The sequence below is a fragment of the Erpetoichthys calabaricus genome, chromosome 17 (assembly GCF_900747795.2).
Source record: "Erpetoichthys calabaricus chromosome 17, fErpCal1.3, whole genome shotgun sequence".
Classification (NCBI taxonomy): Eukaryota; Metazoa; Chordata; class Cladistia; order Polypteriformes; family Polypteridae; genus Erpetoichthys; species Erpetoichthys calabaricus.
In genome coordinates this window covers 16,921,680-16,936,818 of record NC_041410.2, presented here as the reverse complement: position 1 = coordinate 16,936,818, position 15,139 = coordinate 16,921,680, and the positions used below count along the sequence as shown (strand labels likewise).

Here is a 15,139-nt window from a genome sequence, read left to right as displayed (position 1 = left end):
GCCTTCATTCCTCCTCAGGCAAGCGTCGTCCTCTCCCTCCCAACTCTAGCTGCTCCTTGTGAGGTAGGGGGCACCTTCTATTCTCTCTACCGAGGAAGTGCTTCCGATCTTCTGCACATGTGGTCCATCAGCACTTCTGGGTGAAGTGGAAACAATCCCCAATCCTTGCAGTAACCCCTGGTGGCACCCACAGCAACCCAACAGAGCTGAGGTGAAGAACTCCAGATCCCATGATGCCCTGTGGGAATCCAGGGCACTGCTGCCATCTAACATTCTGGGGGAGGCAGTGCCCTAAAGATGCCAAATCTCCCCCTCTTTCCATGTCTTGGGTGTCCTGGCTGGGTTGGGCCACCTGACATCCCTTACACTTGTCCTTAATGTTCTCAGTAGATTTCACAGATTAAATAAAACCAGGGTACTACTGATATTGATATATTAATATATTTTGGAAACAGCATCTATCGTTGCATAGTAAAAGGAAGACAAAGAACAGGCGGTGGCAAATTGAAGCTGGCAGTGCTGGTAAAGCTTGTCAATGCGGTTAATGTCAGCGGTGTGATTAAACACTTAGGAGTTACCTGACAAGTTGCTTCACCGCACACAAATCACAATATGCAGAGAAGACAAGGCAAGAGAAGACTTCTCATCCCTGAGGGCCAGCAGCATCTTCAGGACAGTTTAGCTCTCCATTAACTTAACTGATCTAATTATTTGTGCAATTGGACAGATGAGTCCCATTTATGCCTAGCAACTGTAAACATAATCAAATATACAAAGCATGTTGCACAATAAACATCCAAAAGACACGTCTACGGAGCATTCACAAAGAAGTCAGACTCCTTTCATTACGTTGAAGCCTCGTGCTAAAATGGCTTAAATTCAATTTTTCCCTCATCAAACACTCCGTACCCCAGAATGACAAAGCAAAAATTGTACTTCACAATCTTTTGCAAATGTATTAAAAATACAAAACAGAAATGTCCCATTGACATAAGTATTCAGACTTCTGGCTCTGGTGCATCCCATTGGTGAGATGTTTCTTCGCCTTTATGGAGTCCATTTGTGGGACGTTCAATTGATTGGACTGATTAACAAAGGCTCACGCCTGTCTGTAGAGGTTTGAGCAAAACCCAAACCATGTCATCAAAAGAGCTGCCAAGCACAGCTTCGAGATGGGATTGTGTTGAGGCACTAAATCTAGAGAAGTCTACGAAAAATGTGAGAAGCCCTGAGGACTTCCAAGAGCACAGCGGCCTCCATAATTCTTAAATGAAAGACGTTTGAAACGACTCTTTCTAGAGTTGGCCACCTTAGTGATTGCTTCAGAATTGATTGAAATGATTTTAGCACAAGGCTGCAACACAACAAAATGTGAAAAAGTGAAGGACTTTTAATATACTGCAGGCTGTTTCTGAGTTTGTGATTCAATAGTATTGTTACTTTTATGTTTAATGTAATGTTTGTAAGTACTGTAAATTACACTGGGCTAATAAGTGGAAGTGCACTTAATGAGGACAGATAGATATGAAAGGCACTATACTGTATACTGTATCACAGACAGACAGACAGATAGATGGATGAAAGGCACTATACTGTATACCTTAACATAGATAGATAGATAGATAGATAGATAGATAGATAGATAGATAGATAGATAGATAGATAGATAGATAGATAGATAGATGAAAGGCACTATATAACAGACAGACAGACAGACAGACAGACAGACAGACAGACAGACAGACAGACAGACAGATATGAAAGGCACTATTGGAGTTTTATGGAGTATCATAGATAGACAGATAGAATTCACACCATTACCCCTAACACACATGAAAAGCGGAATTAAACTTATAGAAAAATCTTACCAAAATAATGAACATCCTGGAATTACCAAGAGATGCCCATCAATACTCAAATTCACAGCATCCTAATTATTTGTAGCTGCACAGTTGAATGGTGAAGAATGTCCCCCACCAGCCTCAGTGAGATGTTCATATAGTGAGGGCGAATGGCTCTGAAGGACATCTTACTTCTACAACATGCACTGACTGATTTTCTTGTTAATTTCTATCCCATTTTCACACACAACTTCATCAGACATATGGAGGTGTCTGCATGTGCACTAGCAGAAGCACTTAAATACAGGAACACAGACGTCACCTGTCAGCCTTGCAGAGTTTGCCCGCACTCCACCTCTACAGACAGTGTTCAGAAGCCATTAAGAAGGCTAACAGAAAGTCAGGTTATATAGCGCCTTGTTGTGTGGAGTACAAGCCACAGGAGGTTCTGCTCAAGCTTTATAACACACTGGTGAAGCCTCATCTGGAGCACTGGGTTCAGTTTGGGTCTCCAGGCTACAAAAAGGACATAGCAGCACTGGAGAAGGTCCAGAGAAGAGCAACAAGGCTGATTCAGGGCTACAAGGGATGAGTTACGAGGAAAGATTAAAAGAGCTGAGCCTTTACAGGAGATTAAGAGGAGACCTGACTGAAGTGTTTAAAATTATGAAGGGAATCAGTCCAGTGGATCAAGACGGTGACTTTAAAATAAGTTCATCAAGAACACGGGGACACAGTTGGACACTTGTTAAGGGTAAATTTCACACAAACATTAGGAGGTTTTTCTTTACACTGAGAACCACAGACACTTGGAGTAAGTGACCAAGTAGTGTGGTAGATAGTAAGACTTTAGAGACCTTCAAAACTTGACTTGATGTTTTTTAGAAGAATTAAGTGGATAGGACTGGCAAACTTTGTTGGGCTGAATGATTTGTTGTCATCCAGACTGTTAAAATGTTCTTTACCTTAAAGGCAAATCAGACATGCACAGGGGAGCCCCAGGGACTGGTGCTGGGTCCTCTACTTTTCTCTCTGTACACCACCTTGCTGGGCTCCATCATCCAGTCCCATGGCTTCTCTTATCAGTGTTATGCCGATGATACATACCTGTACCTGTCATTACATCCAGAGGACAACATGGTATGAAGCTCAAGTCTGCGCTTGTCTTACTGATATCTCAACCCAGATGAAGGACCACCATCTACAGCAAACCTGGCAAAAACACAGCTTCTTGTGATCCTGGCCAGGTCTGTTCAACTCCTCATCTCTGTACAACTTGGCTCACTGCTATTAACACCAAGTCAGTATGCAATCTTGGTGTGGTGATTGAAGAGCAGCTGTCTCTTTCTGACCACATTTCTGCTGTCTCTCATTCATGCAGGTTCATGCTGTACAACATCCGCAAGATCAGCAAAACTTCTGGTCCAGGCTTTGGTCTTGTCATGTCGTGATTACTGCAAATCACTTCTGGCAGGAGTACCCACATGTGCTATCAAGCCTGTTCCAGAATGTAGAGGGCCATCTTGTATTTAATCAGCCAAGATGAGCACATGTCCGTCTCTCTTCAGGTTGCTACATTGGCTCCCTGTAGCAGCACACACTGAGTTCAAATCCCTGATGCTGACCTACAGGGTAGTCAATGGGTCAGCAGTTGAGTATATGGAGACACTGGTGATGTGCTATATGCCCACTCAGGTCTTCCAGGGAACAGCGTCTGGTGATGCCACCTCTGCGTGGCATCAAGTCTCAATCCAGACTCTTTACCTGTGTAGTTCCTAGTTGGTGGAATGAGCTGCCCACCTCCATCTGTACTGCGGACTCCCTCATTGTATTTAAGAAGTGACTGAAGACCCATCTGTTTGCAGCAGTGCTACAAGGTGGAAGGACTCCATTTCCCAGCAGCCACAATGGGGATTGCCCTCATTGGCTATCTAAAACGTGTGCTGGAGCTGCTGGGGACAAGAAGGGCCAGTGGGAAACTTGACAAGGGGGGCTGGCAAAGCAGCAAGAAGGAGATTTGTGTATCCCATGTGTCCCGTCCTACGTAACCACTGTAAAGTCATCCGTACTCAGGATTGTTTCTCACCACTGTCTCGTTCGTGTCTGCCTGTCGTGAGAGTAGTGGTGGATTAGTCGTCGTGCGTCTTCAGAGGGCGTGCTCCCCTCGCCGCTCAGGACTACCGGTAGGACTGTTTAATTCATGTATTACGGAAGCGGTTCCCGGGATCGCCTTCGTCATCTTTACTCCGCACCATTTCATCCGTTTCTGACGCATTGGAACTGTATAAGAACTTTGTCATGATTGATTGTTGTGTTAAAATTGTATCGATGAAAGGGAAGGAGAGGCTTGTCTGATTTTTGTTGTTTGTATTTGATTTTCCATTTAATATATTAGTTATTCATTTGTTTGTTTCGTGTCTCTGTCCGTGAGTGCGTGCGGGTCGGGCCAAGGTTGGGTGCGTTCCTGGAATCCTCACCAAGAAAAACAAATAAATCGCCGTCCCATTGACGGCACCGGACCACTACATGTTCTGTCTAATTGATTGAGAAAAGCTTTGCTCTGTAATCTTGAATTTGTTGTTTAAGTTTAATTGCTTTATCAATATAATTGTAAATTATTAGTTATGACATCTTTTCATTTATGGCAATCAACTTTTGTTACACTTAATGAACAATCAGGCCCAAGCCAAATGTTACTTGATTATGGTTACCTCCTTAGTAAGTCACTTTGGATAAAAGTGAATAAATGTACATGTAAACCATAAAACCAGAAACCAAACACTCAACCTCAAAAAATTACAAGTACAAAATGACACTAAAAAAATCAGAATAAAATCAATTCGTGACTTACAAGTTTGTGTTACACTTCACCTGAAGGGGTTCCATTTTAACGTATAAGAGAAAGCGAATTTTCTTCCGCAATTGAATTGTTCCACGAGTGTGAATTAAGACCCCACTGAGCCACATCCATTACCACAAATGGATATTTCTTTGTTGAAAATGATAGAGGAAAGTATTCCATAAATCAGTGACCAGTCCAGTCCAAAGAGGGCCAAGCAGCAGCACTTTTAATAACTTTTATCCTATGGCATCTAATTTGTTTCAATGTGTAGAAATAAAGTATAGCACTGCTTTTAAGTGCCAGCAAATATAAAACTATGAGAGGCAATTATTTAAATCTATATCCTGAGGTGAAGTGGTTTCATTTTCAATAATAATTCAGCCTGTCTAGCTGAATAGACGGAGAAATCTAAAGGCGGCTTTTAGCAGACCCCGCTCAGTGAGTAAGTGCGCATTAAACCTCAAAGCAGAATGTAGCGACACAAACGTGTAAGGTGAAGGCGACATTACAGGAGGCACTCAAATCAAAGTCGGCCTGCGGATTTGGGCCGCTCACGTCATATCTCACAACCAGGACAGCTTTGTATCATAATGGAACACTCAGGCTTTTTCTATTGAGGTTCTTATCATTTTAAAAAAAGACTATGAAATTAATGGATGTGACAGCAAGAGGAACGCAACATGATGTTGGGTCAAGTAGATCTCGAAACCAACAACTCCATATGACAATACTGAACGTGCTGTGGGGAAACGGAAGGAGAGCACGTCATACGTTAAACTGACGAGCACCTGAGGCCTACAAAACTTGGGTGGTGGTGGTGGGGTTTGGGGGAGAAATGCAAAAAATTTGGGAGACGTCCTTGAAGATACTGCCGACCACCGTCTCCTTCATCTTGAACTACACAGACAGCATTCCACACACAGAAAGGAGGCGAAACATGTGGGGAACAGTTGCTGACAAATTTTGGACAACACGTATCAAGGACTCAACCTTCAAATTGCATCAACAAAAAGATTGTGTTAAATACAGTGATACAAATAAATTATAAAGAGCTCTTTATTCTTGGCAGGCTCTGCATTTTCTTATTTGGATTTTTGAGCTTTTTGTTTCTTATTTATTTCTTTCTTTTGATGATGGCTTCTGTTGAGCTTATTGCTACTATATATATACATGATAACTAGCTGTGCAAAGACAGGTTGAAATCTAAGTAACAACGTGGACCTCAACACATTCAGCAGAAACCTTTGCAGTGCACCATGTATTGGAATGTATTTTGTATTGCATTAAGCAATAAAAATGCATTACAATTATCCTTCCAAAAGATGGTGCATCATCAACGTTAGCACTGCATTTATCCCATACTAAATTCTTGTAATGCATTTTTCATTCCAACAGAGGGCACACCACAAACATTAGCACTACTTTTATGAATCAGATACTAAATGCTTGCAAGGTGTTACATTTTTCATTCCAACAGATGGTGCCCCACAATCATTAGGACTGCTTTTATGAATCCATCCATCCATTACCCAACCCGCTATATCCTAACTACAGGGTCACGGAGGTCTACTCACTCATCTGTAATTACGTTAATGGTGGGTGTGAAGTGTGAACCAGAGACATGAAAATGACATAGTGTGTCGATGACTGCCCAGTCACATTAAAACAAAACTGTTGATGAATCTCGATGTTTTAGACCTCCCTGAGCCCAATTTACTTTCTCGTAGGGAAAAATATTGCAATCGTCTGAAAATTCCATTTAGAGATTTTGATTTTGAGTCAGAAAATACCATTTTGGAATTGTGTGTGTGTGTGTGTGTGTGTGTATAAACATGATAACCTGAGTACGCTTTCACTTTGGTTAATCAAATTGTACAAAAATGTCCATCCATCCATTATCCACCCCGCTATATCCTAACTACAGGGTCATGGGGGTCTGCTGGAGCCAATCCCAGTCAACACAGGGCGCAAGGCAGGATGCTTTTTTGAATCTCATACCAAATTCTTGTAATGCATGTAGTAATAAAATGCATTGCATTGTTCACTCCAACAGATGGCATGCCACAAACATTAGCACTGCTTTTCTGAATCCCATACCAAATTCTTGTAATACATGTAGTAATAAAATGCATTGCATTGTTCACTCCAACAGATGGCACGCCACAAACATTAGCATTGCTTTTCTGAATCCCATACCAAATTCTTGTAATGCATGTAGTAATAAAATGCATTGCATTTTTCTTTCAAACAGAGGGTGCACCACAAACATTAGCACTACTTTTATGAATCAGATACTAAATGCTTGTAAGGTGTTACATTTTTCATTCCAACAAATGGTGCCCCACAATCATTAGGACTGCTTTTATGAATCTCATACCAAATTCTGGCAATGCATGTAGTAATAAAATGCATTGTATTGTTCATTCCAACAGGCAGCATGTCACAAACATCAGCACTGCTTTTATGAATCCCATACCAAATTCTTGTAATGCATGTAGAAATAAAATGCATTGCATTTTCCATTCTAACAGATGGCGCCCCACAATCATTAGGACTGCTTTTATGAATCTCATTCCAAATTCTTGTAATGTATGTGGTAAAAAATGAATTGCCTTTTTCATTCCAACAGATGACACTCCATAATACTTTATTAATGCTTTTTATGAATCCCATACCAAATTCTTGTAATGCATATAGAAATAAAACACATTGCATTTTCCATTCCAACAGATGCTGCCCCCAAATCATTAGGACTGCTTTTTTGAATCTCATTCCAAATTCTTGTAATGTATGTGGTAAAAAATGAATTGCCTTTTTCATTGCAACAGATGACACTCCACAATACTTTAGCACTGTTTTTATGAATCCCATGCCAAATTCTTTTAATGCATATAGTAATAAAATGCATTGCATTCTTCATTCCAACAGATGGCACACCATTATCATTAACACTGCTTTTATGACACCCATAGGAAATTCTTGTAATGTATGTGATAAAAAAATGCATTTAACTTTTCATTCCAACAGATGACGCACCACGAACATTAGCACTGCTTTTGTGAATCTCATACCAAATGGCATATATACCATGGACATCCACCCAGAATGGACTCACAGATACCCACTTGTCCCTTTAGGTGGCTAGACAATTTTGTTTTAGTTTAATGTAATTATTTTAATGCACCTAGATTTCTTTTTTTTGATAGCTAACTTTCATTTTGATTAATTTTGAAAAAGTTACATTTTGAACTGTTTTGGTTGTGTTTGTTTACACAAGGCTGTTGACTCGTGTCATGTGACCTTGTGGTCACACTGTATTTGTGACCGTTAGGTTAGGTCTGCTCCTTTAATTCTTTACGTTTTTCTTTGTTGTTTTGAAAGATCTGATGCTTATTCTGGGGGTGTTTGGACAGCAGATTCTGAGTCTTTATTTTTGTTATTTACATTTTCACCATTATTGCTGCCATTTGGTTTAATTATGATTATCTAAATCACAGAGTTAGCCATTTTATGCAGTGATCATCACAAAAAATATTCACATTGCTGTACAACAGCAGCACTAACGTGATCATTTACTCCGTCCAGAGTAATGAAGTGAACTTCAAGATTTTGAGATTTTCATTAAAGCTTACAGTTCAAGCAGTTAATGGCAGCAAAGAAGACTGAAACACAATTTGTGTAATGTGTCATTACCGTGTTTCAATAGGAGGAAGATGGCTGCTGCGTCGGCCCCCTCCTTCATCACACTGGCCCACCAGGTACAAACTAGAGTAAGCATCTCGAGCCGGCATCAGGCTGCGGTCACCGTCCATGTCGTCCCGGGGTCTCTGTGACAGCACTGCTAACAAAACAAAACCAGACTTGTGTTACATTACGAGTACAGCACAGTGCTAGACCCCCCCCAGTGAACTCCACTAAATCTAAAAAATGGCAGTAATAAAAGGGAGAAACTCCACCAAGGTGTTGGCAATGGTGCTGAGCTCCCGTCTCTGATGCCCAGGACGCCCCTTTTGTGAGTTACTTAACCCACCCGAGCTCCAAAGTTAAAGACCCTCTGTTTTCACATCTCATATACTTTCTTGTCAGCCCAAAATTATAAAAAACGCAAAGCAAGTTGTGCTCTTTAGACACTGGCACCATTCGTGAGGAGACCACGTGAGTTTATGTCATCCAGCCAGACCTTGGCAAAGTCGACAGAAGGGCAGACCAGGTAGAATAAGCTAAATCATCACAGAGGGACGTGGGCAGCATATGGGCCGTGGCAGACGTGTGGCACATGAAATGTAATGTCAGTAAATGTAAAGGATTACATGATGGCAGGGCCATCTTAACAGCTTTATAGACCCCCGGGCAAAGCAGTGTACTGGGGCCCCTACCTACACAACCACACACAAGAATACAAATGTAAATGGTTGATGAAATAAAACATATATTTATTGTATTGGTACTTCCAACAAAATCGGTGTTTACACATTAAAAAAACATGCCGTACAGCAAAGATTAATCAACAAGTCACAACATACTGTACATAGATCAGCGTTGGGCCCCCGGGCAACTGCCCAGCATGCCCATACATTAAGTTGGCCCTACATGATGGAAGTAAAAATGTGGGGTTTGAACACACAATGTGAAGTCTGAAACTGAGAAGAACTCCTTTATGAGAAGGACTTAGCAGTCGTAGTGGACTCATCAGCATCTGTGTCTGTATAGTGGAGAGAAGAAAGGCTAACAGAATGTCAGGTTATATAGCGCCTTGATGTGCGGAGTACAAGTCACAGGAGGGTCTGCTCAAGCTTTATAACACACTGGTGAGGCCTCATCTGGAGTCCTGAGTGCAGTTTGGGTCTCCAGGCTACCAAAAGGACACAACAGCACTGGAGAAGGTCCAGAGAAGAGCAACTATAATGTAAAGGATTACAATATGGCAGGGCCATCTTAACAGCTTTATAATTATCTATAAACTGGTCAGATAAATATAAGAGAGCATTGAACAAAATAAACAGATATCAAAAGCATTAAAAAAAATAGAGAGCTAAAGATGCAAATAACTAAGTAGGAAGGGCATTCTATAAGAGATAGAAGGGACACACATATGTGAAAGGTACAATAAACTAGATAAACAGACATGAAAGGCACTATAAAAACACGGGCAGGAAAGGAAATATATAAAACAGAATGACGCAGAGAGAGAGAGAGAGAGAAAGGAAGCAAAAGCACTATTAGATAGATAGATAGATAGATAGATAGATAGATAGATAGATAGATAGATAGATAGATAGATAGATAGATAGATAGATAGATAGATAGATAGATAGATAGATAGATAGATAGATAGATAGGTCCATAAATATTTGGACAGAGACAACTTTTTTCTAAATTTGGTTCTGTACATTACCACAATGAATTTGAAATGAAACAACTCAGATGCAGTTGAAGTGCAGACTTTCAGCTTTAATTCAGTGGGGTGAACAAAACGATTGCATAAAAATGTGAGGCAACTAAAGTATTTTTTGAACACAATCCCTTCATTTCAGGGGCTCAAAGGTAATTGGACAATTGACTCTTTGGCTATTTCATGGGCAGGTGTGGACAAGTCCGTCGTTACGTCTTTATCAATTAAGCAGATAGAAGGCCTGGAGTTGATTTGAGGTGTGCTGCTTGCATGTGGAAGATTTTGCTGTGAACAGACAACATGCGGTCAAAGGAGCTCTCCATGCAGGTGAAAGAAGCCATCCTTAAACTGCGAAAACAGAAAAAACCCATCGGAGAAATTGCTACAATATTACGAGTGGCAAAATCTACAGTTTGGTACAACCTGAGAAAGAAAGCAAGCACTGGTGAACTCAGAAACGCAAAAGACCTGGATGTCCACGGAAGACAACAGTGGTGGATGATCGCAGAATCATTTCCATGGTGAAGAGAAACCCCTTCACAACAGCCAACCAAGTGAACAACACTCTCCAGGGGGTCGGCGTATCGATATCCAAGTCTACCATAAAGAGAAGACTGCATGAAAGTAAATACAGAGGGTGCACTGCAAGGTGCAAGCCACTCATAAGCCTCAAGAATAGAAAGGCTAGATTGGACTTTGCTAAAGAACATCTAAAAAAGCCAGCACAGTTCTGGAAAAACATTCTTTGGACAGATGAAACCAAGATCAACCTCTACCAGAATGATGGCAAGAAAAAAGTATGGAGAAGGCGTGGAACAGCTCAATATCCAAAGAATAGCACATCATCTGTAAAACACGGTGGAGGGAGGCAGTGTGATGGCTTGGACGTGCATGGCTGCCAGTGGCACTGGGACACTAGTGTTTATTGATGATGTGACACAGGACAGAAGCAGCCGAATGAATTCTGAGGTGTTCAGAGACATACTGTCTGCTCAAATCCAGCTAAATACAGCAGTCAAATTGATTCATGATACAGATGGACAATGACCCAAAACATACAGCCAAAGCAACCCAGGAGTTTATTAAAGCAAAGAAGTGGAAAATTCTTGAATGGCCAAGTCAGTCACCTGATCTTAACCCAACTGAGCAGGCATTTCACTTGTTGAAGACTAAACTTCAGACAGAAAGGCCCACAAACAAACAGCAACTGAAAGCCGCTGCAGTAAAGGCCTGGCAGAGCATTAAAAAGGAGGAAACCCGGCATCTGGTGATGTCCTGGAGTTCAAGACTTCAGGCTGTCATTACCAGCAAAGGGTTTTCAACCAAGTATTAGAAATGAACATTTTATTTCCAGTTATTTAATTTGTCCAATTACTTTTGAGACCCTGAAATGAAGGGATTGTGTTAAAAAATGCTTTAGTTGCCTCACATTTTTATGCAATTGTTTTGTTCACCCCACTGAATTAAAGCTGAAAGTCTGCACTTCAACTGCATCGGAGTTGTTTCATTTAAAATTCATTGTGGTGATGTACAGAAACAAAATTAGAAAAAAGTTGTCTCTGTCCAAATATTTATGGACCAAACTGTAGACAGACAGACAGATTGTGTCCCACATGCACATCAATGGGTCGCCTTCCTGGCTCCCCTGAGGCATTTAATACCACCCTAAAGTGAGTGGGGGTGCCGTCGCTAACCTTGTCACCTCTTTCAGCCTCCACAGCTCCAAGGAAACGCCCACTGAGGGCAATTGACCCCGCCCATTCTTAGGGAATTCCTATAAAGCCGAGCCGCTCTTCCCAGGAGGGGGCCGACTCACTTTAACATGATCTAACCACAGAGGCAAAACTCCAAAAGAGAGAAGGGCCCATTCAGACAAGCGACAATTACTTAAAGAGAAAGGCAAATACCTGTACTTTCTATTTACAGCACCATGGTGCGTTATTTGATTTTTGCTGTTTGAAAGAATTAAACAGGACAACCCAGTTGGTGTCCCAACATTTCTTCCTTCATCATTGGATTCACTAATACTGAACCACAACAGACAAACAGAAACAGGTGGGTAAGGGGTTATACAGCATAAAACAGAGAATGAGTGATTATAAATGCAGATAGGCAGGAAAGGCACTATACAATAAATACACAGAGTCACATAGATATGAAAGGTAGCATAAATGAGACATGAAAGGAAAGAAATGAAATACACAAAAACAAAATGTTCTGTGTAAAATAGATAGAGAATGAATAATGATGTGATAGAGAGGTAAAAAGGCACTATATGATTGATTAATGAATACACATGAAAGACACTATATAATAGATATATATGAAAAGCTTTAAATAAAAAAGAAAAAATAGTAATTAAAGATGCAGGAAAGTTACTATACAATAGACAGAGGAAGACAGATACACGTGGAAGATTCTACAAAATAGAAATGAAAGGCACTATATAAAAAATACAGATGTGAACGATGTTATATAAAACAGAGAACAACTGAAGATGCAAAGAGATAGGCAGAGAAGGCACTATATAATAAATAGAGAGACAAATAGACATGAAAGGCAACATAAATGGGATAGATAGATATGAAAGGCAGTGTAAAAAATACACATATAAAAAGGTATTATATAAAATAGATAATGTCTACAGATGCAGGTAGATAGATAGGGAAGGCACTATATAATTGATAGATTGACAGACAGACAGACAGTTGTGAAAGGCACTATAAAATAGATAGATAGATAGATATAAAGATAGATAGATAGATAGATAGATAGATAGATAGATAGATAGATAGATAGATAGATAGATAGATAGATAGATAGATAGATAGATAGATAGATAGATTTTAATTTTAGTATAGTCGGCAGGATAGATAGATAGATAGATAGATAGATAGATAGATAGATAGATAGATAGATAGATAGATAGATAGATAGATAGATAGATAGATAGATAGATAGATAGATAGATAGATTTTAATTTTAGTATAGTCGGCAGGATAGATAGATAGATAGATAGATAGATAGATAGATAGATAGATAGATAGATAGATAGATAGATAGATAGATAGATAGATAGATAGCAATGAAAGGCACTATAAAATAGATAGATAGATAGATAGATAGATAGATAGATAGATAGATAGATAGATAGATAGATAGATAGATAGATAGATAGATAGATAGATAGATAGATAGATTTTAATTTTAGTATAGTCGGCAGGATAGATAGATAGATAGATAGATAGATAGATAGATAGATAGATAGATAGATAGATAGATAGCAATGAAAGGCACTATAAAATAGATAGATAGATAGATAGATAGATAGATAGATAGATAGATAGATAGATAGATAGATAGATAGATAGATAGATAGATAAAAAAGAAAGATAAAAAGATAGATAGATAGATAGATAGATAGATAGATAGATAGATAGATAGATAGATAGATAGATAGATAGATAGATAGATAGATAGATAGATAGATAGATAGATAGATAGATAGATAGATAGATAGATAGATAGTACAATTAGCCCTCCATTGTGCCAGTGAAGACTAAAGACTGTAATGTTCGAGCGTTTCTTGAGGCGCCCAATCTCTCTGAAATGTGTCTGGTAAAATAAATGAGGCGAGAAGCTTTTTTCAGCCCCCAGTGTATGCTGCAGGCTCTCAGCTGGACTGGAGAAAAGGAAAACCAATTAATTGTACGAACACCACATCAACTACAGCCCCGCTCCTCCTTTCGAGTCCTCGTGGGAACAGGAAAAAGTTACATGCAGTCCAACTAGTTGAGGAGTCACGACCAAAAAGTTTGAGGATCCCTTTCTTTGAAAGACTGGCTCGAAAACAGAATGATAATCATCAATTACAAAACTGCAGAGTTGTGCTGAATTCTTACTAATTGGGTATTTTGTCAATCGTTTTGATTTATTATTCCGCCAACTACTCTGTGAGGAAGATTCAAAAGCCGCAAAACACCTGCCAGATTCTCATTAGACACGCAGGGCTCACCCAGCAGCCAACAGTGGCGTTAGGCTGCCCTCTGGTGGAGAGATCAGAAAAGGGCGAACTGCTCCGCAAAACGCAAAGAAATTTATTCGTATCCGTTCTGATTTTTCACAATGAATCATTTGTCCATGCTGATGGGTAATTTGAAAACGAAATCATTTGATGAATCACGGAAGGACTTCAAAACTATGACGATGTTAATATAAATCAAGGTCTTATACAGTTAATAGTTTTATTTTCTGTTTTATCTGACACGATTGCAAGGAACTTTTCAATTAAACACACACAGTTGTAAAAACGAGAATGCCAGCCTGATTTAATAAACTTACATGACTGCGAGTTGTCATCAGAGACCTGTGACTGGGTGCCAGCTGTAGGTGTGATCAATCCCAGAGTCTGAAAGAGAAATAGGAAATAAGAAAAAAGAAAGACGCTCCATGGGCGCAATTCTAAAAAAGTGATACAAAGAGACAGACCGTTTTTAAAGGTTCGAATAACATCACAAAACAAAACATTCTCAATCCAGAGGAGGATCATGAAGTGTCAGGGCAGCAGCCCTGGAAGGAAAGCAGAACGAGTGCATCACAGGGGCCACTCACTCCAACAAAGGACCCGTTTGAATTTAATCTAAATCTGCAGGTATTGGATGATGTGAGGGCAAAGACTTGGGGGGGGGCTGCTGAAAAAACCTGCAGACCCCAACACAGTCAAGGACCTGGCGCTGGAGTCAAATAAAAGGAGAAGGTAACCCACTACACCAACGATCGATTGGAACAACACAATTGAGGAAGTCACTTTGGATAAACTGAGACGATGAGAAACGAATGAGAGACTGTGGTGTTTTTGTTAAAATTATGATCCCGTTTAATTTGTACACAATTGCAGACATAATAGAAGAGCTGCCATGGTGTGAGGGAAGGTTGGCATCCTTACCCTGCAGGGACAACATCAGGATTTAAAGACAGTGGGAAACATCTTACGCAGGGCTTTATCTACACCACAACACTAGATGGCAGCAAACCCAGGCTCATATCCCTACATGGACGCCCACA

At 40.1% G+C, this 15,139-nt stretch overlaps 1 protein-coding gene across 2 annotated transcripts in view; it reads right to left on the bottom strand.

Moving 5' to 3' along the window:
• LOC114645223 (protein unc-13 homolog C-like) overlaps window positions 1–14,481 on the bottom strand; it is a 742,812-nt gene extending 728,331 nt beyond the window's left edge. For both annotated transcript variants that reach the window (XM_051920476.1, XM_051920477.1), the window contains exons 1-2: window positions 14,417–14,481; window positions 8,377–8,524 (exon numbers count right to left, since the gene is read on the bottom strand). In XM_051920476.1, the coding sequence (XP_051776436.1) occupies window positions 8,377–8,495 (119 nt within the window). In that variant the 5' untranslated portion in view covers window positions 8,496–8,524; window positions 14,417–14,481. The remainder of the gene's footprint in view (window positions 1–8,376; window positions 8,525–14,416) is intronic.
• Window positions 14,482–15,139: the final 658 nt, after the last annotated feature.